Below are 24,845 nucleotides of genomic sequence, written 5' to 3'. Positions count from 1 at the left end.
TGACTCTATGACTCTAAGTTCCAGATTGTAAAGGGAAACATATTAACAAGAAGACATTGGACGTGATAATGCGGAATGGCATGAATGTTAGAAAATAGTGTCATGCAAACCACATTTGAACATTGTAGCAGGAATGCCCTTCATCGCCTGTTGCGTTTTAACCAATCTCATGTTGTGCATGGATGCTTAAATTCAATTAACTATGTTTTCCATATTAATTTTGGCCATAAGTTACAGGTGCAAAATTATATTGATATTTGGACAGTTTTATGACTATTGTTGGTATTTCACATCAGTATCTCAATGCATGAGCTAAGAGTCTGGGAATGGTATCCCTATAGTCAGCAGCACCTTGAAGCAATCTGATACGACAACTGAGAAAAGGAACAATCAGAAGGAGGACAACACTGGTGGAAAAAGCAAGGAAGATGCTCCACGGAGCAAATCCGACTGAAGTTCCACTGAGAATATGGAGTGAATGGAAGAGAAGGCAGTGAATGACAGTCCAATAAAGTTGCTGACTTTAATTATCGAAGGAAAACATGGTACTCTAAATGTTTCTTTGTCAGAACATTATCACATCAGCATTAGCTCACTTTCAATCTTCTGGAAATTGTGTCATGTCACGTATTTCACTGAAGGAACAAAACATTCAAATTAAACCTTACTTGCTATGATAAGCAGTGGAACTAGAATAGGCCATTCACCCTGTTGAGCCTGCTGCACCATTCCATTACATCTTGTCTGATCATCCACCTCACATTCTCACACTATGTCCATATCCTTTTATATCATTAGTTTCCAGAAAGCTATCAATTTCTCTCTTGAATCTATTCAATGATTGAGCTTCTACTGCCACCTGGGGTAAAGAATTCAAAATATTCACCACTGTGTGAAGAATTTCCTCCTCACCTCAGTCTTAAAAGGCGTCCTCCATATTTGGAAATTATGTCTACTGGTTCTACACTTAACAGGCAGAGGAAAGTTTCTATCTGTCATGTTCTGTGAGATTTTTGAACAATTCTATTAGATCTCCCCTCATTCTTTAAAACTCCAAAGACTATGAATCCAACTTCCTCAATCTCTCCTCATCAAACCATCTCACCCTTACATGGATTGGCCTGCTAAACCTCTATGGCACCATTGTAAATATATCATTCCTTCGATAAGGAAATCAAAACTGCACACAACATTTCAGGCACAACCTCATCAAGGCTCTTTACAATATCAGAAATGCATTCTGACTTCTGCACTCAAACCTCCTTCTAATGCAGAGCAATGTACCATTTGCCTTCCTAATTACTTGCAATACCTGCATGCTTGCTTTTAGTGAGAAAGCAAGAATCAGGATTTTTGTTTAACCTTTGAATTGAGGCATCGTCATTTGGGTGGCAAGATTTACCTCACATCATATACATAGTTATTTTGAGATAGAGATGCCTTGCTGCAATTTATAACACTAAAAAATGAAATGGCATATAAATAGATTTTACAGAACTTCATCTTGAACTGTAAAGTGTTCCAATTAAATTGTTCCTAATTTGTAATTGCATTGAATCTTAAGCAACATAAATTGCCTGTGCATTCAGAAATTATATGAGGCGCTTCTCGAATGTCCTGAAACTGCAATAAATCAAATAGCAATCTACAACAATACGACTCTCTGTATCACTCAATTGTGAGTAGATTCCTGAATGCTAGCAGACCATAAGATTTAGGAGTAGAATTAGGCTATTCAGCCCGAGTCTATTCCACCATTTTATCAACCCTGTTCTCCTGTCTTATCTCTACAACTCTTGATCCTCTTACCAATCATGAACGTATTTCTATCTTTCTGCAATAACTGACTTGACCTCCACACTTGTGCCAATGAGTTCCACAGATTAAACACCTTCTGGTTGAAGAAATTCCTCCCATGTCAATTCAAAACTGTTGTCCCTTCACTCTGAGGCTGTACCCTCAGGTCCTACTCTCTCCCAGTAGTGGAAAAATCTATCCAGGCTTCTCAGTATTCTGTACATTTTATCAGATCCCCCTTCATCATTCTAAACTGAATTGAGTGCAGACCCAGAGTCCTTGACTGCTCTTCATATGACAAGCCCTTCATCCCCAGGATCCAGCTTGTAAATCTCCTCTGGACTTCCTTCAATGCCAGCACATCCTAGTATACATACAGGACCCAAAACTGCATATAATATTCCAAATGTGGTCTGACCAGAGCCTTATACAAACTCAGCAGTACATCCTTGCTCTTGTTATTCAGCCCTCTTAAAATGAATGCTGACATTGAATTTGTCTTCCTAATGGCCAAATGAACCTGCATGTTAACTTTAGAAGAATCCTAAACTAGGACTCCCAAGTCCCTATGTGCATCAGGTCTTTGAAGCCTATCCCTGTTTAGAAAGCAGTCTATGCCTCTATTCTTCCTACCAAAATGCACAAGCTCTCACTTTCTCCACATTGTATTCCATCTGCCACTTCTTTGCCCAGTCTTCCTAGCTGGTCCAATTCCTTCTGCTGCTTCCAGCTTCCTCAAAACTACCTGTCCCTCCACATTTCTTTCCATCATCTGCAAACTTAGCAACAATGCCCTCAGTTCCTTTATCCAGATTGTTAATGTATAACATGAATAATTGTTTCCCAACACTGCCCCTGCAGAACTCCATAATTCACCAGCTGCCATCCTGAAAAAGACAACTTTATCCATACTCTCCCTCTTCTGACAGTCAGCCAATCCTTCAGTTGGGCTAGTATCTGGCCCCTAACACCATGTACTCTTACTTTATTTAGCAGCCTCCTGAATGGCACCTTTTCAAAGGCCTACTGGAAATCCAAATAGATAATGTCCATTTACTCTCCTTTGTCTAACTTGCTCATAACCTCTTCAAAGAATTCTAACAGATTTGTCAGACATGACATCCCCTTGATGAAGCTGTGCTGACTCCATCCTATTGTACTATGAACTTCCAAGTAGTCTGCAATCTCATCCTTAATAATGGACTCTAGAATCTTACCTGAAGTCAGGCGAATCAGCCTTGTAATTTCCTATCTTCTGTCTCCATTATGTTTTAACCAAGAGTGTTACATTAGTCAATATCCAATCCTCTGGGAACTTGTCTGACTTCATTGATTCTTGTGGTTAGCACTGCTGCCTCACAATTCCAGGGACTCAGGTTTGATTCTACTCTCGGGTGACTGTGTGGAATTTGCACATTCTCCTCGTGTCTGCATTGGTTTCCTCCGGGTGTTCCAGTTTCCTTCCACAGCCCAAGGATGTGCAGGGAAGTTGGATTAGCCATGGGAAATGCCATGGTTACAGGGATGGGGTAAGATGGTGGGTCTGGGTGGGATGCTCTTCAGTAGGGCCTCTTCTACCCTATGGGAATTCTATGATTCAATCTCCTCAGCTATTTCCAGCAGAACTCTGGAATGTAATCCATCTGGTCTGTGCGATTTATCCACCTTCAGACCTTCCAGCTCCCTCATCACATTCTCCTCAGTGATGGGTGCTACATTCACCTCTGCCCTCTGACGCTATTGAAGTTCTGTATTGATATTGCTATCTTCCACCGTGAAAACTGATGAAATGTACCAATCAGCTCCTCTGCCATTTCTTGGCTCCCCATTACTATTTCTCCAGCCTCATTTCCCAGCAACCCAATGTCCACTCTCGCCTCACTCTTACCATTTAGGTATCTGGAAAAAAAACTCTTGCAGAATTCTTTTATATTTCTAACGAGCTTGTTTCCACTTTTATTGTTTTCTTTTGTTATCCTCTGATGGCTTGTAAAGGCTTCCCAATCCTGTGGCTTCCCACTAACCTTCACCACATAATATATTTTCTTTCCACTCTTATGCTGTCCCTACCTTCCTTCATCAGGTTCATCTCATGCTCCCCTTAGTTTGTTTCTTCTTCTTTGCAATACGTTTCTGTTGTGCTTCCCGATCTACCTCCTGAAACCCTTGCCATTGCAGCTCCATTGTCTTCCTTGCTGGACTCCCCTTCCAATCATCTCTGGTTAGCTCCTCCCTCATTTCTCTGTAATTACATTTACTCAATTATAATATGGTTGCATCTGATTTAATCTTCTCCCTCTCAAACTGCAGGGCAAGTTATATAATTTTATAACTTTATCACTGCCCCTAGGGGTTCCTTCACCTTCAACTCTGGTCCAAGTATGATTGCAGTGGAGCCTGTTCTATTGGAACAGCTCCATCTTCCCCAGTACTGGTACCAATGTCCCAAGAATTTGAACCAATTTCTCCAACACCAATCTTTGAGTCACTTGTCTACCTCTTTTAACTTGTTGACTCTGTGCCAATTTGCTCATGGCCCTAGTAGTAATTCAGAGATTATTAGCTTTTTGGTTCTGCTTTCTAATTCAGCAGCTGAAAATGTGTTGCTGGAAAAGCGCAGCAGGTCAGGCAGCATCCAGGGAACAGGAGAATCGACGTTTCGGGCATAAGCCCTTCTTCAGGAATGAGGAAAGTTTGTCCAGCAGGCTAAGATAAAAGGTAGGGAGGAGGGACTTGGGGGAGGGGCGTCGGAAATGTGATAGGTGGAAAGAGGTCAAGGTGAGGGTGATAGGTCAGACTGGGGTGGGGGCGGAGAGGTCAGGAAGAAGATTGCAGGTTAGGAAGGCGGTGCTGAATTCGATGGATTTGACTGAGACAAGGTGGGGGGAGGGGAAATGAGGAAACTGGTGAAATCCGAGTTCATCCCTTGTGGTTGAGGGTTCCTAGGCGGAAGATGAGGCGTTCTTCCTCCAGCCCTCGTTTTGTTGTGGTCTGGCGATGGAGGAGTCCAAAGACCTGCATATCCTTGGTGGAGTGGGAGGGGGAGTTAAAGTGATGAGCCACAGGGTGGTTGGGTTGGTTGGTCCGGGTGTCCCAGAGGTGTTCTCTGAAACACTCCGCAAGTAGCCGGCCTGTCTCCCCAATATAGAGGAGGCCACATCGGGTGCAGAGGATGCAATAGATGATGTGTGTGGAGGTGCAGGTGAATCTGTGGCGGATATGGAAGTTTCCTTTGGGGCCTTGGAGGGAAGTGAGGGGGGAGGTGTGGGCACAAGTCTTGCACCTCCTGCGGTTGTAGGGGAAGGTGCCGGGAGTGGAGGTTGGGTTGGTGGGGGTGTGGATCTGACGAGGGAGTCACGGAGGGAGTGGTCTCTACGGAAAGCTGATAGGGGATGGGAGGGAAATATATCCTTGGTGGTGGGGTCCGTTTGGAGGTGGCGGAAATGACGGCGGATGATGCGCTGTACATGGAGATTGGTGGGGTGGTAGGTGAGGACCAGTGGGGTTCTGTCCTGGTGGCGGTTGGAGAGGCGGGGCTCAAGGGTGGAGGGGCGGGAAGTGGAAGAGATGCGGTGGAGGGCATCGTCGACCACGTCGGGGGGGGAAATTGCGGTCCTTGAAGAAGGAGGCCATCTGGGTTGTACGTTTTTGGAACTGGTCTTCCTGGGAGCAGATGCGGCGGAGTCGAAGAAATTGGGAGAATGGGATGGCGTTTTTACAGGGGGCAGGATGGGAGGAGGTGTAGTCCAGGTAGCTGTGGGAGTCGGTCGGTTTGTAGTAGATGTCCGTGTTGATTCGGTTGCCTGAGATAGAAATAGAAAGGTCGAGGAAGGGGAGGGAGGAATCTGAGACTGTCCAGGTGAATTTGAGGTTGGGGTGGAAGGTGTTGGTGAAGTGGATGAACTGTTCAACCTCCTCGTGGGAGCACGAGGCGGCACCGATACAGTCATTGATGTAGCGGAGGAAAAGGTGGGGGGTGGGGCCAGTGTAGTTGCGGAAGATGGACTGTTCCACATATCCTACGAAGAGGCAGGCATAGCTGGGGCCCATGCGGGTGCCCATGGCTACTCCTTTCGTTTGGAGGAAGTGGGAGGATTGGAAAGAGAAGTTGTTAATGGTGAGGACCAGTTCAGTCAGTCGAAGGAGGGTGTCAGTGGAAGGGTACTGGTCGGTACGGCGGGAAAGGAAGAAGCGGAGGGCTTTGAGTCCTTCGTGATGGGGGATGGAGGTGTACAGGGACTGGATGTCCATGGTGAAAACACAGATTCACCACAAAAAACCCAGTCCTACCTGACCGTACAAAGCTATGGCACTCAGTGCTTAATGGAAGTCACTGTGTGTGTACTACTCTTATTAGAGAAAGTCCTGCTCTCTTTATGCTTCTTTGCTAATACAGTTTGAGTACCATTTAATAGCCCCCAGTCATAGAGTCATAGAGTCATAGAGATGTACAGCATGGAAACTGACCCTTCGGTCCAACCCGTCCATGCCGACCAGATATCCCAACCCAATCTAGTCCCACCTGCCAGCACCCGGCCCATATCCCTCCAAACCCTTCCTATTCATTTACCCATCCAAATGCCTCTTAAATGTTGCAATTGTACCAGCCTCCACCACATCCTCTGGCAGCTCATTCCATACACGTACCACCCTCTGCTTGAAAAGATTGCCCCTTAGGTCTCTTTTGTATTTTCCCCTCTCACCCTAAACCTATGCCCTCTAGCTCTGGACTCCCCAACCCCAGGGAAAAGACTTTGTCTATTTATCCTATCCATGCCCCTCATAATTTTGTAAACCTCTATAAGGTTACCCCTCAGCCTCCAACGCTCCAGGGAAAACAACCCCAGCCTGTTCAGCCTCTCCCTGTAGCTCAGATCAGTCCTCAGCTTTATTATCCTCAGTTAAGAGTAAGATGCATTCACTCATTACTACAATAATATCCATAAGGTATGCATTTGGTATCAATCCATAATAAACTTTCTGGTTTATCCTGGTCACCATTTAAAGCTCTTGAACTTTCACTAGATTGCCATTCTGCATAAGGAACCCATATTGACCCATATAATGTGGTCTCTTAAAATTAAAATACAGGAAAATATACATCTTAATAATGGTATAAAGTATTCTAAAGTGTAGTATGTTGAGAGTGTTGGTGCAATGATAAAGGATGTAAGTGCATCAATAAAAAGAAATTGATACAAACCTCTTCTGGAGACAACAATAACATACTTTCCTTTGGATCTAGTCCTTTAAGCCGGATTTGAGACTCCACTGCATACTTCAAAGGAATGAAAGTTGTAATTAATGATTTGCAGACTTTAGCTTTTACTACATAAAAATCAATATAGTCAGTTTTCAGCTACTTCCATGGTCTCTGACTGAACCATAATATCAATCAAACTGCATATTCTTCCCAAAAAAACAGCATTAGTAATGAGATACACACTGGGTGATCTTGTAATAAAGCATGTTGAGCAATTGGCATGGAGCCAAGTAGTAAATATTTCACCAGCAGAACTTAGTGTCAATGAATAAATCACTATGTAACCTATACAAGGACTTGATTAATTCTAGTGCTGCAAAGTAGTTCTTACATGATCAGAAGGAAATGCTTTAGCTTCCATGAGAATCTTATGTCTATTTGATGTTGGTTTGTAGAAGGACAGCTGGAAAACACAAAGGTTAAGATGTATAAAAGTTAAACAATTAATATGTAAATAAGTCTTTAATTAGATCTACAATAAATAGTTTGCCAAATAAGAAAACAAACACTTGGACAATACTTGTCGAGAAATAGAAGAACATTCGTTTTATTTATAACAATCACGATGAAACTGACCACATATATGGCTTTGAAAAATAGAGTGCCGGGGTCGAGGTGAGTGGTGGGGGTGGGGGTAAGATGGGATTTTTATGCAGCTTTTCTGTTCTGGCTTTGCTGCTTTGTTCCAGTGAAGTCCAATGCAAGATTAACCAACAATACCTCAGCTTTCAATTAAACACTTCATAGCATTCCAGACTCAACACTGAGTTTAAAAATATCAATTGGTAAAATATACCCCACTTGTTTTGAGTACTTTGTTTGAATATCTCTAGTTTTTTCCTCATTTTTTTGTTTTCAGACAGCCGTACTTCCCTCTAGGCACATCTACTGTTTCTTTCCTTTCCTGTCCATGACCATTTCCTTTGGCCTTCAAAGACAATTTTTTTCTGTCTGTCAATCTCTCCTGTCTTTACTGACCTTCCTTTTGTTCTTGGCCTATCCCTAGCTCAAATCTTATCATTTCAATAACGCTAGTTGTAACGACAGGTGAGATAAGGTGAAATAAGAAGAAAGTTCTTCATTCAGAGAGTAATGAGCCTGTGTAATATTTTGTCACAGACAGCAGCTGAGGTCAAAAGGATATTGTTCTTTCCCAAAATGGACCAAAGGGTGGGGGGATAAAATGGAATCAGGGTACTGAGTTGGATGATCAGCCTCTTCCTACTTCTGTTTTCTCTGTCTATGGTTCAGTGCAATCAACCTGAAATGGTAATTCTCTCTCCCTCCACAGATGCTACCTGACCTACTCAGTATTTCCAATATCGTCTGTTGTTAGTTTAGATTTTCAGCTATCACAAGAGAGTGTGGTCAACTGGTTAAGTCACGTGCCTAGAGAATGCCGTGCTAAACCAAAAGGTGAGGACTGAGTATTGTAGGAGCCTCACCAATGGGAAGGTTGGGACAAAGTTAAGGTGAACTCTCAAGGGGCATTCCTCCTTTCCTTAGCCCCTTGACAAAACTTTATACTTTACCTTTTGTGACCTCTCCAATGATCATGTCATCTTGCACTAGTTACAATGGCCAAAAGGATACCCATCACACACCAGGGTTAAACTATCATGGGGACCACTTCGCAAAATAGCTTTACTTTTGCATAATCTCTATTTCAAATAATGATTCCACAAATTATGAATAGAATTACCATTTGGATTTTTAGAAGTTTATTCATGACATTTCAGCTACAACCATGTATACCCCAATCTTTAAATCAACATTTGTAAAACTTAAGCAAGAAGATCAGTTAACTTTATTTCTTAATATTGGTTTTCTCTCCACAGATGCTAGCAGACTTGTTGAATTTATGTGTTTAATTCAGAATTCCACCATCTGCAGTATTTTGCCTTTGTTCAACAACTTATTTCCTAGTTTTCTGACAGTAAAAACATTTCAATGTTAATGGCTGCTTGATGGCAATGTTGTTGTGATAAAGTTTGGAGATTTCTTTGACTTTATTAGAACTGCCAGATTAAAATTTATGTCAAGAGATTCATGCCAGAGATCATTAAATCTTTCGGGGCAGCTTTTTTTGAGTACCATCTTTTCACCACTGACAGCAAAATCTGAGCCCTTTGTTTTCACTAGTGTCTCAGAAAAGAGGCATTGGGAGCTCATTACTTTGATAAATACAAACTGAACCAATCATAAAATTTGCTTCTTGGTCACTTCAAGGTTTATGCCCATTGTTAGGGTGCAAGGGGAATTGGGGTCATTTCATGTGGATGGTAATACCCAGACACATCCAGTGTTGGACTTCGAGTCTCATTTTCACTGAATCTTTGAGATCTGGAAAACAATGGGCAACTAAGTGTCAAAGCACAACTAAAGTGTTGCTGTTGCAGCATCCCTCATGGATGTGACACAGTCAGGACTAGTGATGAATGGAAATGGGTTACTAGGAAAGAAGGGGCAATCAGAAAGGAGTGGGCTATTAACTCTGGAATCAAAGGTTAAAGGGAAAATGCATATACTGTCCATAACATAAATGTGAAAAACGTTAGATCAGGAAAGATCTGATTGAACAGTACAGCAGGCTCGAGAGACCGAATGGCCTACTCCTGTTCTAATGTCTTATGATGTGATGGTCTTATGGAGCTGCTGGGATGAGATAGGGATGGCCAAGGAGGGAGGTAGCAGCACATGGGAAAGGAAAAACTGTAAATATCAGGTTTAGGGACAAAGTGTGATGGGGCAGGGAACTATTAATGTCCACAAAAAGCATTGAAGGGAAAGTCCTGGCTCCATTTTTAGGTAAATATGTTTTCAAATTTTGCCTTGCTAGGTGTGCTTTAATAGACAGCATCTGTCTCAGAGAGAAAAAGAATATCAATCTTTCAGTGGGGCCTCAAAGGAGATGTTGAGTTATTTGTAAAATCAACGGGTCTGATGCCTATTTCAGGCATGACTAGTGAACATTGATTTTTAAGCTTTATAAATACAGCAAATTGTGTACTTCCAGCTCATAATGAGTGTGCACTACACACCCAGTTGCCACACTGTACACCATATCACGTTCAGAATACGAGGACCTTACATCCACATTGCTGAGTGTCTCCATGAAATCTCCTCTGCAGGAAGTTATTAGGGACACAATAGCAACCTTTGCCATGCTATGGCAGCATAACATCTGTACAAGATGTTGCTTTCAGCTTGTTGCTAAAGTTGTGGTGTTCAAAGGCGTGGCTATTGAACTCCAAATCAAGACAAAATACTTATTCTCAAACAAGTACAGTTTGGAAGAAAGAATTTGGCTCCAATCAAACAGAATTTGCCCACTTCTGTTGCAACTCAACATTCTAACCATTAGCTGATGAAACTCAGCTGATTTCATACTGTTAAGGGCAGGCTGTCCATGATTGTATATCTATTACCTTTAATGAATGTGAAACTGTGAGCTCTCAGGTTCCCAACATCTGTGACCTTCAGGCTAAGCTTCCTGTCAGTAGCATTTATCAGAAAAAAATAGCTCTCTACAACTTGAGGGATAGGGATTTTCACAATATTGTGAAAACTCACACAACACCAGATTATAGTCCAATAGGTGTATTTGGAAGCACTAGCTGTGGAGTATGACTCCATAACCACCTGATGAAGGAGCAGCACTCCGAAAGCTAGTGCTTCCAAATACTGCAAACTTGTTGGACGATAACCTGGTGTTGTGTGAGTTTTAACTTTGCACACCCCAGTCCAACACTAGCACCTCCAAACCACAATAATGTGACCTCATACAATGAACATCAGAAATATGGTATGAGAATGCACGAGAAAGAAAAGAACAGAGAAAATTATTTTAATGGAGGAACAAAGTTCATGGAGCATAGGTACAGATATCCTTAAAAAGCAGTATTATAGGTAGGAAACCTATAAAAATGCCATATAAGTTTTCTAAATGGTGGCTGTAAATAGAAATGTAAAAATATTTTTTGATATAAAAATGAAACACTTGGTATCTACAGTCACATCAGATTAAAGAATGTATAATAGAACCATGAAAAATGCACAAAGTGGATTTGTCAAGGTAATATATATTTTAATTAGCAAATCCTCTATTTCAAGTCTCTCATCTTCATTTCAGAACATGGGCTCCACCCAATAGAGTAAATAAAGTTCAGATAAAGTCTTACAGTCATAGTCAACATTTTGAAAAGGTTAAATGGGACAAATTAGAGAAGGATTATATTCACTGATCAGGGAATCAACCACAAGGGTCATAAATTTTGAATTAATATGTAAAGAATAAAACATGAAGGTTTTTTTAAAGTAAGCAATGTTGTTATACATTGAAAGCCACTCCGTTAGTAAAGCAATGTTAATTGCAACATCTATGACAGGATGACTTAAAAATAACACTGATGGATATAGGAAAGGAAAAGCAAAGTGAGATGAATAGGTACAGCTACAATGAGAAGTGTGAGCAGCAGCAGCAGCAGAAAATGCTGAATAGTAGCATTGTGCTGTATTACATTTTCTCTGATTCTATTAGCAAGTTGCAGTAAGGACAATAAATAAGAAAATGAATTCCCCGCTTCCATGAACATTAGGATTAGAAATGGACACAGATTATGGTCACTGTCAGACATTTCTAGAGCCATTTACTCTCAGATATTGCCAAAATCATTTTTGGCTGATCAGAAATTGCAAGTTCCTGTTACACACATGATTGTGTAATCAGATAACAAATCAGCAGCACATTTTACAATAGTTTTAATTTCCATTGAAGTCAGGGGAGTTGTAAAATGGGCTGCTGACACACTAACATCTGTTTCACTCTATCACACAAGGTCAATATCTATCCCAATGTTTAAATCCTATAAAGATTGACCACTGGATGAGATTCCAAAAGACAATCAGCGCTTTCTCAAAGACTGCATTTGTTGATCGCTTCTGGTTATAGCTAATTCTGATGGATATGTATCCATGCAATAGGTAGCATCACATTGTACTTTAATTTTGCACAGAGCGCATATACACATAGTGTATTATGATAATAAAAAGTAATTGTCTTTCTATCACACTCATGTTTTCATTGAACAGTTTTTAATTTCACCAAATTAAATTATGTAAAATGTAACTGAGACAAGCATTTCTGCATTTTTTCTAATGGTTAGGTGACCTCCACATGATGCACAGTGTAACAAAAATGGAAAAAAAATGATTATAATGCAAGTAGTTACCATGTACCAGTTCTTCATAGTACTGGAGTCTAATTGTATGATTTTTCAAAATGTAGTGTAATAAAAATGACTTCTCACCAGCAAGAGATGTAAGTTCACAGTTAGTCCATTCATCAATGCAGTTTCTTCCTTTTTAGCACCTGTGAAATAGAAAGCTTTTAATACAGTATGTACAATGTAAAACATGGCCTTTGCTTTCATATCATGTTATATCATACACTTTGAATTATTTTTTATTAATCATTCACGGGATGGGGGTGTCGCTGCTGGGCCAGTGTTTATTGTCCATTCCTAATTGCCCTTGAGAATGTGGTGTTGAGCTGTCTTCTTAAACTACTGTAGTCCATTTGGTGTAAACATATTGGGCCCTCCAAAATATTTAAATTTGTTGTTAAGCATATACCACCAAATGTGCTGTGTCAGAATCAGATTTTTTTAAATTACTGGATCTGTCATTGACATGACACCAAGCTATCTTCAATAAGGAATTATCTGTTCATTGTTTAATGATGCATCTTTTTCCAGAAGCTTGCTGCAATTTGTGCTTTACTATACACTTCATATAATAGCAGTTAGAATGAACTGTGTGCATTTTGCGATCAGACAGCACTGGGGAACAAAAACAGGTTGCAGTTCCTTTGAAAAGACATTTCTAGCTAATTTCATCCTTTTGCTCAAACATTTTTTTTCAATTAGGATAAATTAATCTGACTGAACATATTTTACTGTGGCATGATGTTTAGCAAAACCTTTCATGATAAATCACAATTTCTCACAGCTAAGAAAACATTATAGAAAATATATTTTAAACAGTGGTCAGATCCATTTCCTATCTATCTGGCACATGTCTCTTCATTCCCTTAAAAGAAGATTGAATGATGACAGGCTCATGGCCTACCGTTGAATAATTTATGTTCACTGCAATATTAATTAATACATTTAATTCAGTGATTTCACATCATAGATATGCAGAAGCTAAAGGATATGTTAAAATGCAAGGGCACCAGTGAGAGTTTGTGGTTCATGTGTGAACCAATTAAACAGGAAAAGGTTTGAAGCAATGCACAGGTAAGATTTCAATTCATCAGGGAAGGAATTTATGAACCAGTACCTCAAGGAGAATAATCTACAGATTATTCCAAGTTCCAAGCTCTTGTAAGAAGAGGAGTAGCCACTTAGACAGTGATTTCAGCTGGATTGGTTATCAATTGGGGTTGGACTCAGATTCCTGAGCACAGAGACTAGTTCTGGGGGATGATCAAGAGATCAGTTCTAAATGAATCTATTCACGAGTTGGGGCTAATGTTAATTAGAGCTGGAGGTAGTAGTTAGGTTAATTTGAGAAGGCACTAGGAAGAAACATTAGGGAAACTTGAGAGCTGAGAGACGGACAGCACACATACTTCCAAGGTGCTCCATGTGACTTCTATGAAATAGCTACCACCGAATCACCAAATTATTTGACCAGAAGTTTAAATACTACAGCAGATGAGATATCCAATTTCTAAATCATTTCAAAGATTCCTGACTGTTGATCCCTGGATTTATTTCATTAGTCCAATAGGAAACAGGGAAGAACTGGAGTTAATGAGCATGTTAATTTTTTACAGATGTAGGTTAGCCTCTTTGGGAGATACTACAAAAGGTGCACATAAATAGTATTTGTATTGAAATAGAAAAAGAAGCGTTGCCTCAGAGATCATGAAGAGTGAATTCTTTGTTGCAGTCAGTGCCAGAGTTATGGCATCAACCAATTTTATTCATCTTAGGAAGGTTATCATGAAAGGTTTTGAAGATACAAACATGTTTTCAGCAACAGATAAGCTGAGGCAGAGCTGGAGACAGACATTATTACCAAAGAGAAATAGATGGATTTAGTGAGAGAATGCAGAAGCCCAGCTAAGGGCTAATTAGCAATGTCCCTCGTTATAATTGTCAAGCAGCATCGTGTAAGGACCAATTGCTGGCTTGCAGCATTTAAAATGTAGTCTTCACAAAGCCAAAAAAAAGACATTGCTAGATTTAATAATCTACTGCAATGATTCAAGTTGGAGCTCATAGCAAAACAGAAATTATGTCAAAATCATTTCCAAAAACATGAAACATAAGACATGCTGAAAATTGAATTTTAAAATTACAAGGCATTCTGGCTCATACCTATCTTAACAGAAAATGTGAAAAGGAGTGAAATCAAAGAGATTTCAGTCAAAGAAGACGGCATGCAACATTGTATAAAACACACAATGATATGATCACATTTAATGACAGTGAAAAGAGGCAAACAGATAGAATAATGAAGGCTGGGAGGGAGTATTCAAAGACGATAATCTGAAAAAGCTCACATATTAAGAAGATTGTCAGATGCAGTAATCGGCAGAGGAAATCACATGAATAAAGTGTTTCTCAGAGCTACTAACAAAGAATTGCTCAGTGCTCTCCCACCTTCAACTAAATAATGAAGAACTAGGTCTCAGGTTGAAAAGCACAAGATCACAAAATCACAAGATAAATATGATGAGCAAGAGTACTTTCTATGCTTTAGCCCATCCAGAAACACTCAACTGTCTATAAAATAAATTGATATTTTCAGCACCATGACATTTGTTCTGTTACTCTTTCTTGAACAGCTTGCATGCTCCTAAAAAGCTTTTTCATAGTTTCTTCCTTTCAAGGTTGAAGCGTCTAAATTGTTTATTATAATCTATAGCCCAAATTTCCAGGATCAATGGTATGACTCATCATTTTTGCTGCCTTCTGATTTGAATGGCTTGAATTTTGTCGTCATCATGTCAGCAAAACTGTCAGTGTGCACAATCATTACATCATCAAAACTGACAACGTCTGTGGAATTCCACACAAAGGAAATCAAGACAATTTTCTCAGTGATACAAGATTTGCACAATTGAGTCCCATCTCATCTGAAATTGCTAAACAATCTATGAAAACTACTATTCTTACAATGTTAGACTTGTTGCAAAAAGTCTTGAAAAATTGCACCTTGTTGAGTAAGATTTAATCTGAGTTCTGAACAGCATGCATAATTCCTCTGACACTGAGAAGCTAGTTTCATACTGATGCAATGTAATATGATAAAAAGTTTACTCTCTTTTTGTTTTAGAGCTTGTTTATTGCATGTTGTCTCCAGTTTAATCCAATCATTATCCTTTATTTTAATATCTGAAAACATAAAGCCATAATGAAGGATTACTGGTGTTTTAAACTTGCTGATTGGCTGTCTATGAAAATATCTCAATCTGATTGGCTGTTCATCTAGTTTTCTGATGTCACACTTGCTATTTGTCTGGAAATCTTAATGATTTGGCAATCGAATAAACGATCATTAAGCAAGCAGTAATTAGTGTGCACACAGGCTGATAGACCTTTGTGGTGATTCCCTTTGCAATCAACAGTATGTGCAGTTGCTTTGTTGTTGACTGCAAAATCCAGTACGATGTTTCTACTGTGATTCATTCAATAAAGTTGTACATGTTACTCAAGGTATGTTCTGACTGGAGAAGTACACAGTTCTAGTTTGAAAAAATATCCTCCAACTTATTTTATAACTTTGTTGATTAATGCACTGAGTGACTCGAATGTTGGGTTTACTAACATTGTAAGATCTCTTTCAACTGAATGTTAATGTAATTCAAAAAGAGGCCACATGTGGCTCTCTTTTTTATCCAATATGAAGTAGTTTGCAATTATCCATATTGAATTCCATCTGTCATTTTGTTGTCCAGTTACAGATTTTATTTGATTCTTGTGGTGAATCCTTGAATGCCTATCCAATCTGACAGCTGCTTCTGCAGGCACCAATCCTCCCATTACTTTAGTTTTATTAGCATTCAGTTTCTGAATACAAAGCCTTTGGCTCTAAATTAGAAAACATAGAGGTCCCTGCATTGATCCTGATACAATAATTCAGTTCCTCACCCCCAGAACACACTTTATTTCCATAATAATGTCCTGCTGCTGCCTTTCACTTTAGTCTTTCAAGTCCAGGTTTCATCAGTCACAGTGTCATTATCAGACCATCTATAGTATTTGAAAGCAAACAGTATTACATAAAATAAAATTTAAAAACATTCAAATTTAAAGTTTTGCGACTGATCTACTGAACAAAGGGCTAAGAAAGCACTTCTCCATTAGTTTTGTCATCAAAGATAAAAGATACATCTCCCTGTGAGGCAACCAGAAGACTATTGTACTTGATAGCACTTAAAGTTCTGAAATTGATTGGTGCAGTGGTAACATTATTGCAGTTCTCCCCAGCCAGCTTATTGTCTTTATTTGTTGATGTCCTCTGCCCTCCAGTTACCTTTTTTTGTCTCAGCATGTTCATTCATTCAAAATTATATTCTAAGTGGGTTAGAAGAACAATACTATCAATACCTTCTTTTAAAGTGAAAACTGAAATAAATGGAAGTTAGTATAAAAGCTTCCTTCAACATTCTCTCCAAGATACAGCCACAGCAAATGACAAATTGTTTCCTTGAGAGCAAATACTTCAAAAACATCATCTCCATTCCTTAGTTATGAGCAGCAGAAATGTAAGAAATTGGGATCATTTCTATTCATCCTTTAGTTCCCGTATTGCTCCAAAAGGGTATTCACATATACACCTGCAAGCTTGTGTTGAATCATGCCCAATGTAATTTTGGTGATGGTGTCAACACAGGGTCAGAGTAAGACTGTGCCAGAGAGTTTCAGAGCAGGCAAAGTAAGATGTTAATCGGTGTAAAAATCTAATTTGTTGCCAGTATTGCCATTTGGAGCTCAACATTTCAGCTCGAGGCTCTTTAAGGGTCCCAGCTGAAATTATATTCAATTATAAAAGAGCCACCAGTTCCGTCCTCTGCAATAGAACATAGAATACAGAATGTTACAGCACAGTGCAGGACCTTCGGCCTTCAATGTTGAGCCGACCTGTGAAAATAATCTGATGCCCATCAGATTATGAACCACTATTCCGTTATTATCCATATGTGTGTCCAATGTCCATTTAAATGCCCTTAACGTCGGTGAGTCTACTACAGTTGCAGGTAGGCCGTTCCATGCCTCTACTACTCTCTGAGTGAAGAAACTATCCCTAATATCTGTCGGAAATCTATCACCCCTCAATTTAAAGCTATGTCTCCTCATGTTATCCTTCAACATCTGAAGAAAACGGCTCTCACTGTCCACCCTATCTAACTCTCTGATTATCTTTTATGTTTCGATTAAGTCACCTCTCAACCTTCTTCTCCCCAATGAAAACAGCCTCAGTTCCCTCAGCCTTTCCTCATAAGACCTTCCTTCCATACAGGCAGCATCCTAGTAAATCTCCTCTGAACCCTTTCCAAAACTTCCACATCCTTCCTATAATGCAGTGACCAGAACTGCATGCAATACTCCAGGTGGGGCCTTTACCAATGTCTTGTACAGCTGAAGCATGACCTCGTGGCTCCGAAACACAATCCCCCTACCAATAAACGCCAACACACCATTGGCCTTCTGAACAACCCTATCAACCTGGGTGTCAGCTTTCAGGGATTTATGCACCTGGACACCAAGATCTCTCTGTTCATCTGCACTGCCAAGACTTTTACCATTAGCCCAGTACTCTACATTCCTGTTACTTCTGATACTAAATCTCCAACTCTATTTAAGGCGATAGTTCACCAACTACTTACTGATTGATTTTTGGTGTGTTAATTGAGGGTCAGTTACCTCAGTTGCCTGGACAGTTGGTTTGGAAATGCTGATTAATGCCAACAGCATGGGTTCAATTTACGTTTTGGCTGAAGTTACCACAAAGGTGTCAATTTCTCAACCTTGCCCCTCATCTGAGTTGTGGTAACGCTCATGTTAAACATGCCACCAGCAGTCTTTATCTAAAGAGAGGGTGAGAGCATGATGATTTTGCTTTCACCACATTGATTCTTCAAGCTTTTGAAAGGTGTTTCAAGGGAATAGCATGATAGATTTTGAAAGAGTGTTTTCAAGGCATAACCCAGTTTAAGCAGCTATTTTTCAATATCCATTGCTAACTGCAGGAGCTTTACAAATGAATATCTGAACATACAAGTTTGGAGCATGAATAGGCTTTTTCAGATTCATCATTTGATAAATCATAGGTAATCTGATTCTGACCACAATTCCATTTTCCTCCTTCCACTGACATTCTTTGACTTCTTCACTAATCAAGAATCCATCCACTTCTGCCAGAGAAAGAAAAATCAATGATGCCACCTCTACTGCTCTCCGGGGAAGAGAACTCCACAGATTCATTATCCCTTCCACTTAGAGAAAAGAATTTCTCCTCATTTCCATCTTGAATTTTAAAATAAGTGTTCCTTTTCTAGTTTCCCCCACAATGACGGACATCATTTCAGTATGCATCTAGTCAACACTCCTCAGGGTCTTTATTTTTATATGTTGTGGCAGATGCATGGGAACGCCAGTATCTGCAAGCTCCCTGTCAAGTCCCATACCATCCTAACTCGGAACTTTCTTCATTGCTGCTGTAGAAGAGGAGTGAGTTCTTAAAATATTGAAGAGTGACATACCCTAGTCTGATTTTCTGTTGTACAGCAATAGTGTAAGATATTTTTCAAATAAAAACATTAAATTTACAGCAAGCAATACTGTACTGTGTTACAACTTCAGTTTCAAATTGTATTAAATGTCAATACTGTATGTCCAATGGTTGCTTGAGTTTTCTCCATATCTCTTAACAATCAAAATGGTGGTTTCCACTTACTGGGCTTTATCTGCCTTTTGTGGTCATGATGGAGGCTTTCGTCTTCCCATTGAAAATAGTTGCTTTCCTGTCTTTCACAGATTAACATGCAAGCCATGTTTCCCTACACATTTTTAAAATAAAGTTCTTTAGCTGTGGCCTTAAATCTTCCTGAGCATCCTTCCAAAAGGTTTAAAAGTGTTCAAACTTCAGTCCTTTAGACTTCTTCTTCAACTATCTACAGTTTCCCATTTAGGGCTTAATTGGACCCTGCAGCCTTTTGGCTGCTGAACTTGACAGACCTGAGCGGGACGCAATAATAAAGTCAAGAGGTCAACTGAAACAAACATAAATCAAAATATTGTTACCAAGACACCCAACCTTCCTTTTTTATGTTGTGTCCAATTAGTGGATAGGTGATAGACCTCTGAAAAAAATTTAATAAGATAAGGGAATTGTGTTACATGATAAAGCATAGTTTCTTTTTTCATCTTTTCATTATAAGGTGTCATTTATTACATGAACTAAGTACAATTAACATTAATTAACTAGTTATGCACAATTATAACTACCAGGAGCCAGGTATGTCATATTGGTTTTCACTGGCACATCATGCAATATTAGCTTCTTCTTTAACCAATGATTGTGTAACATCATCGAATGGATGGAGTGCAATACAGCTTAACAATAAATCTTCCAAAACTATTTCCTAATGCAATGACTTCACCATATTCTAGTCACTGCCAACGTCTTACTGCATGACGTAGATTTGAATGGTATCGGGAGGAGCATCAGCTCTTGATCTTGTCCAACAGGTATGAGATAATGGCTGCCTGTACATATGAGGAAAATGTCTGCAGGGAGGATGGTCAATGGAGCAATGCACAATAGTCCAGGAAGCCAATGAAGCAGGGGGACCAGAAAGAAAAGTGGTACTAGTTGGAGATTCTATCATTAAAGGGCCAGATAACATCCTCTGTGAGCATAATCAAGAGTCTTGTGTGGTGTGTTGCATACCCGGTGCTGAGGTAAAGGACATTTCAAGTCGGCTTGAAAACAGGGATGATCCATTTGATGTGTTCCATGTTGGCAGCAATAAGTTCGGCAAAAGTAAGCAAGAGATCCTGCTTGGGATTATCATGAATTAGGAACAAAATTGACAAGCAGAATCTCAAAGGTCACAATCACTGGATTATTACTTGAGCCATGTATAAAGGAAGGTTAGGGAAGTAAACATGTGACTGAAAAAGCAGTGTGGCAAAAAGCAGTTCTATTTTGTGGGGCACTGGCATCAGTTTTGGAATAGGAGGGAACTGTACCATTGGGACAAGTTCCACCTGAAACTATCTCAGATCAGGATACTAGCAAAAAGGCTAAATAGGGTGGTCACAAGCGCTTTAAGCTAGTTAAGTGGGAAGAAAGTGTCAGAAGAGCTTATTAAAGAGTCCAGAACAAGTAACATACAGAGAGTAATGGAAAAGGTCAGGAATCTAACTTCTCCCATCAAATAAGGGGACAACTATGAGTAGGGAAGCAGTAGGGAAGCAGGACCGAGAGTGTTGTACCTCATTACGTGCAGTGTGCGAAACATATAGCACAGATTGAAACTGGTGGTTATGATATTGTGGGGCATCAGAGACATAGTTGCAAAGGAATTAGGGCTGGTAAATAAATAACCAAGGATATGTGTCCAATCAAAAGAACAGGTAGACGTACAGAGGGGATGGGCATTCCTTGTTAGTAACAAATGCAATTAAATTAACAGCAAAAAGTGATATAGGGCCAGAAGGCAGAGAACCTGGTGGATAGAGTTGAGGAACTACAAAGGGAAAATGACACTGATGGGAGTTAAGTGCAGAACACCTAGCAGTAGTCAGGATGTAGGATATAAATCAAGGGATAGAAAAAGCATGTAAGAAAGGCACTATCATAATAATCATGGAGACTTCAATGTCAAGGTGGACTTCAAAAATCAGGTTGGTAGCGGACCTCAAGAAAAGGAACAGATGGAAAGACTATGAGACTGTTTTTGAGCAGCTTGTGGTAGACCCCACTGGGGAGCAGGCAATTCTGGATTTGGTGACATCTAATGAGGCAGACTTGACCAGGGATCTTAAGGTGAAGGAACCCCAGGTGGTAGTGACCACAACATGATAGAATTCACCTTACAGTATGAAAGGGAGAACCTGGAATCAGATGTAATGGTTCACATTTACAATTGAGCAAAGGTAACTACAAAGACATGAGGAAGGAGCTGAGCAGAGTCAATAGGAAGGGGAGCCTAGCAAGAAAAATGGTGGAGCAGCAATGGTGGGAGTTTTTGATGGAATTCAGGGGACACAGCAAAAGTTCATCCTGAGAAGAAGAAACATTGTGAGTGCAAGGAAATGATGGCTGACAAGGTAAGTCTAGGACAGCAATAGTGCAAACGAGAAAGCATACAATGTGGTGAAGATTAATGGGAAGCCAACAGAAGCTTTTAAAATGAGTAGAAAACAACTAAAAAAGCAAAAGGGGGAAGGAGATTAAATATGAATCAGGCTCAGTAGGAATATAGAAGATTGCAGGAGCATTTTTAGATATCTAAAAGGTGACAGTGGCAAGAATAGACATTGGACCTCTGGAAAATGAGTCTGGAGAATTTATAATGGGGAACCAAGAAATGGCAGAGCAACTGATTAGATCTTTTATGCAACCATCTTCAGTGGAAGGCACCAATAGCATACCAGAACTTCAGGAGAGTCAGGGCCAGAGATGATAGCCATCACCAAGGAGAGAATGGGGATGAAGCTGAAAAATCTACATGTGGATAAATCACCTGGACTAGATGGACTATACTCCAGAGTTCTGGAGTAGATAGCTGAGGAGGTTATAGTGATCTTTCTAGAATCACTGGAGTCAAGGGGAGTCATAGAGGACTTCAAAATGGCTAACATAACACCCCTTTTTAAGAAAGGATTAAGGCAGAAAACAGGAAATAGGCTGGTTAGCCTGACTTTGGTCATTGGTAAGATTTTAGAGCCCATTATTAAGGATGACATGAGATTGCGGAATACTTGAAAGTTCATGATAAAATATGGCTGAGTTAGCATGGTTTCATCAAAAGGAGGTCTTGCCTGATAAATCTGTTAGAATTTGTTGAGGAGGGAAAAAAGCATGTTAGACAAAGGAGAGTCAGCGGACTTGATCTATTTGGATTTCCAGAAGATCTTGGACAAAATGCTGCATAGATAGCTGTTTGATAAGAGTCCATGGTGTTGGGGCAAAGTACTGGCATAGATAATAGACTGGCTGGTTGGCAGAAGGCAGAAAGTATAGATAAAAGGGTCTTTTTCAGGATGGTAACTTGTGGCTAGTGGTGTTTCATGGGGGTCAGTGTTGGAACCACAACTATTCACATTATACATTAATGATTTGGAAGAAGGAATTAAGGGCATTGTTGCTATATTTGCAGATGACACAAAGATAAGTGGATTGACAAGTAATGTTGAGGAAATGGGGAGGCTGAAGAGGGACTTGAACAGGATAGGAAAGTGGCTAAATAAGTGGCAGATGGAATACAATGTGAGGAAGTGTGAAGTTATGCACTTTAGTGGGCATATAGGTACAGACTATTTTCTAAATGGGTGAAGACTTTGGAAATCTGAATCACAATGGGATTTAGACGTCCTGGTTCAGGCTTCTATAAAGGTTAATATGCAGATTCAGTTGGCATTTAGGAAGGCAAAGCTAATGAATGATTTGCTAGCCTTGTAAGGGGTCCAGAGGAAGTTCACAAGAATGATCCCAGGATTTAAGGGCTTGTCATATTCATAATGGTTGAGTACTCAATGGAGTTTAGAAGGATGAGGGAGGAGTCTCAGTGAAGCCAACAGAATATTGAGAGGCCTGGACAGAATGAATGTAGAGAAGGTGTTTCCATTAGTAGTACAGTCTAGGACAGAATGGCACAACCTCACAGCAATGACCAATTAGAACTGAACTGAGGAGGAATTTCTTCAGTTAGAGGTTGGTTAATCTATAGAATGCATTGCTGCAGAAGGCTGTGTAAAGGCCAAGTGATTGAGTGCCTTTAAGACAAAGATATATCAGCTCTTGATTAGTAAGGGGATCAAGAGATAAAGGCCAGAGAATGGGGTTAAGAAACATATCAGCCATAATTAATTCACAAAGCACTCTCAATGGGTGTAATGGTCTAATTCTGTTCCTATATCTTATAGTTTACAGTAAGAACTAGATATTCCTCAAAAGAACAAATTACTTACTGAAACTGTTATTTTAGCAAGTACCTTCAGGAATATTCAATGATCTGAAAATTAATTTTGTTTTTATTAAATTATGTAGAATTGATAAAAAAATATTTTTGCGTTTGACTTTTAAATTTCAATATACAAATAATGCCTACAATTAATGAGAGCACATAATAAAGCATTTTAAAGCCAGAATACACATTCACATTTCACCTTTCAATTTGTTCCCTGGCCACATAATAAACTCAGTGCTCTTGTATGATGATGCATAACATTAAAGTGAATTGAGTGGTAAATAATGCATAGCACTTCACATTTTTGCAGTGATCATAGTGTTGAAATATATGAATATTTGCAACAAAATTCATCACTGCATTGTACAAAATGAGTTTAAGTTCCAGAAACTGATCAATTGCAAAGGACTATAAACAAAGGTCAAATCTGATTACCGGTTTTTAATGTTTAAGAATCTACGAGCAATTGATTGATTGATTGGCTGATTTATTGCCACACATACCGAGGTACAATGAAAAGCTTTGTTTATAATCAGTATAAGTGGATCATAGTAAGCAAGGACATACAGATCAAAAAGACTGTGACAGGTTACATTGCACAGGCCATGCGGTGGGCAAGATCAACATTAGCAAGATCAGCATTATTTGAGACTAGAGAGTCCATTCATCAGTCTAGTACCAGCCAGGAAGAAGCTGTTCTTAAACATACTGGTGCATATGTTCAGGCTTCTGTATCTTAATGGTTTGCAAGTTTATGGATGACACCAAAATTGATAGAATTATCAACAGTGAGGAAGGTTATCTGAGAATACAAACCGATCTTGATCAATTGGGCCAATAGGCCAAGGATGGCAGATGGAGTTTAATTTAGATAAATGCGAGGAATTGCATTTTGGTAAAGCAAACCAGGGCAGGACATATACAGTTAATGGTAGGGCCCTGGTTAGCGTTGTAAAACAGAGAAACCTAAGGGTTCAAGTATATAGTTCTTTGAAGGTAGCATCACAAGGAGACAGGGTGTTTAAGAAAGCATTTAGCACGCTTGCCTTCATCGCTCAGACCATTGGGTATAGCATTTTGGACGTCGTGTTGAGGTTGTAGGACATTGATTAGGCCACTTTCGGAGTACTGTGTACAGTTTTGATTGCCGTGCTATAGGAAGGATATTATTAAAGTGGAAAGGGCGCAGAAAAGATTTGCCAGGATTGAGTTATAAAGAGAGGCTGGGACTTGCTTCACTGGAGGGTAGCAGGTTGACGGTGACTGTACTGAGGTTTATAAAATCAGTGAGGGGCATCGATAAAATGCGTAGAAAATTTATTTTCCCTCGGTAGAGGAATTCAAAACTAAAGGGTATAATTTTAAGGTGAGTTAAAAAAGATTTAAACGTTGTCCTGAGGGGCAATGTTTTCACATAGAGGATGGCTCCAATGTGGAATTAACTGCCAGAGGAAGATAGGTTCAGTTACAACATTTAAAAGACATTCAGACAGGCATAAGAACAAAAAAAGGTTGAGAGGGATATGGGCGAAATACATGCAAGTTGGACTAGTTTATTTTTGAAAATTG

At 39.7% G+C, this 24,845-nt stretch overlaps 1 protein-coding gene across 4 annotated transcripts in view; it reads right to left on the bottom strand.

Annotated features, from left to right (window-relative positions):
- Positions 1–24,845, bottom strand: part of kynu (kynureninase) — a 220,913-nt gene that overhangs the window by 88,026 nt on the left and 108,042 nt on the right. For all 4 annotated transcript variants that reach the window (XM_087989228.1, XM_043694093.2, XM_043694092.2 and 1 more), the window contains 3 exons: positions 12,370–12,431; positions 7,392–7,463; positions 7,001–7,075 (listed from right to left, as the gene is read on the bottom strand). In XM_087989228.1, coding sequence (XP_087845354.1) covers positions 7,001–7,075; positions 7,392–7,463; positions 12,370–12,431 — 209 coding nt within the window. The remainder of the gene's footprint in view (positions 1–7,000; positions 7,076–7,391; positions 7,464–12,369; positions 12,432–24,845) is intronic.

This window comes from Chiloscyllium plagiosum, unplaced genomic scaffold (genome assembly GCF_037043375.1).
Source record: "Chiloscyllium plagiosum isolate Xiang-an unplaced genomic scaffold, Cpla_swu_hap1 HiC_scaffold_7, whole genome shotgun sequence".
Taxonomy (NCBI): Eukaryota; Metazoa; Chordata; class Chondrichthyes; order Orectolobiformes; family Hemiscylliidae; genus Chiloscyllium; species Chiloscyllium plagiosum.
The sequence above is the reverse complement of the archived record's forward strand: the minus strand, read 5'-3'. Positions and strand labels throughout refer to the sequence as shown.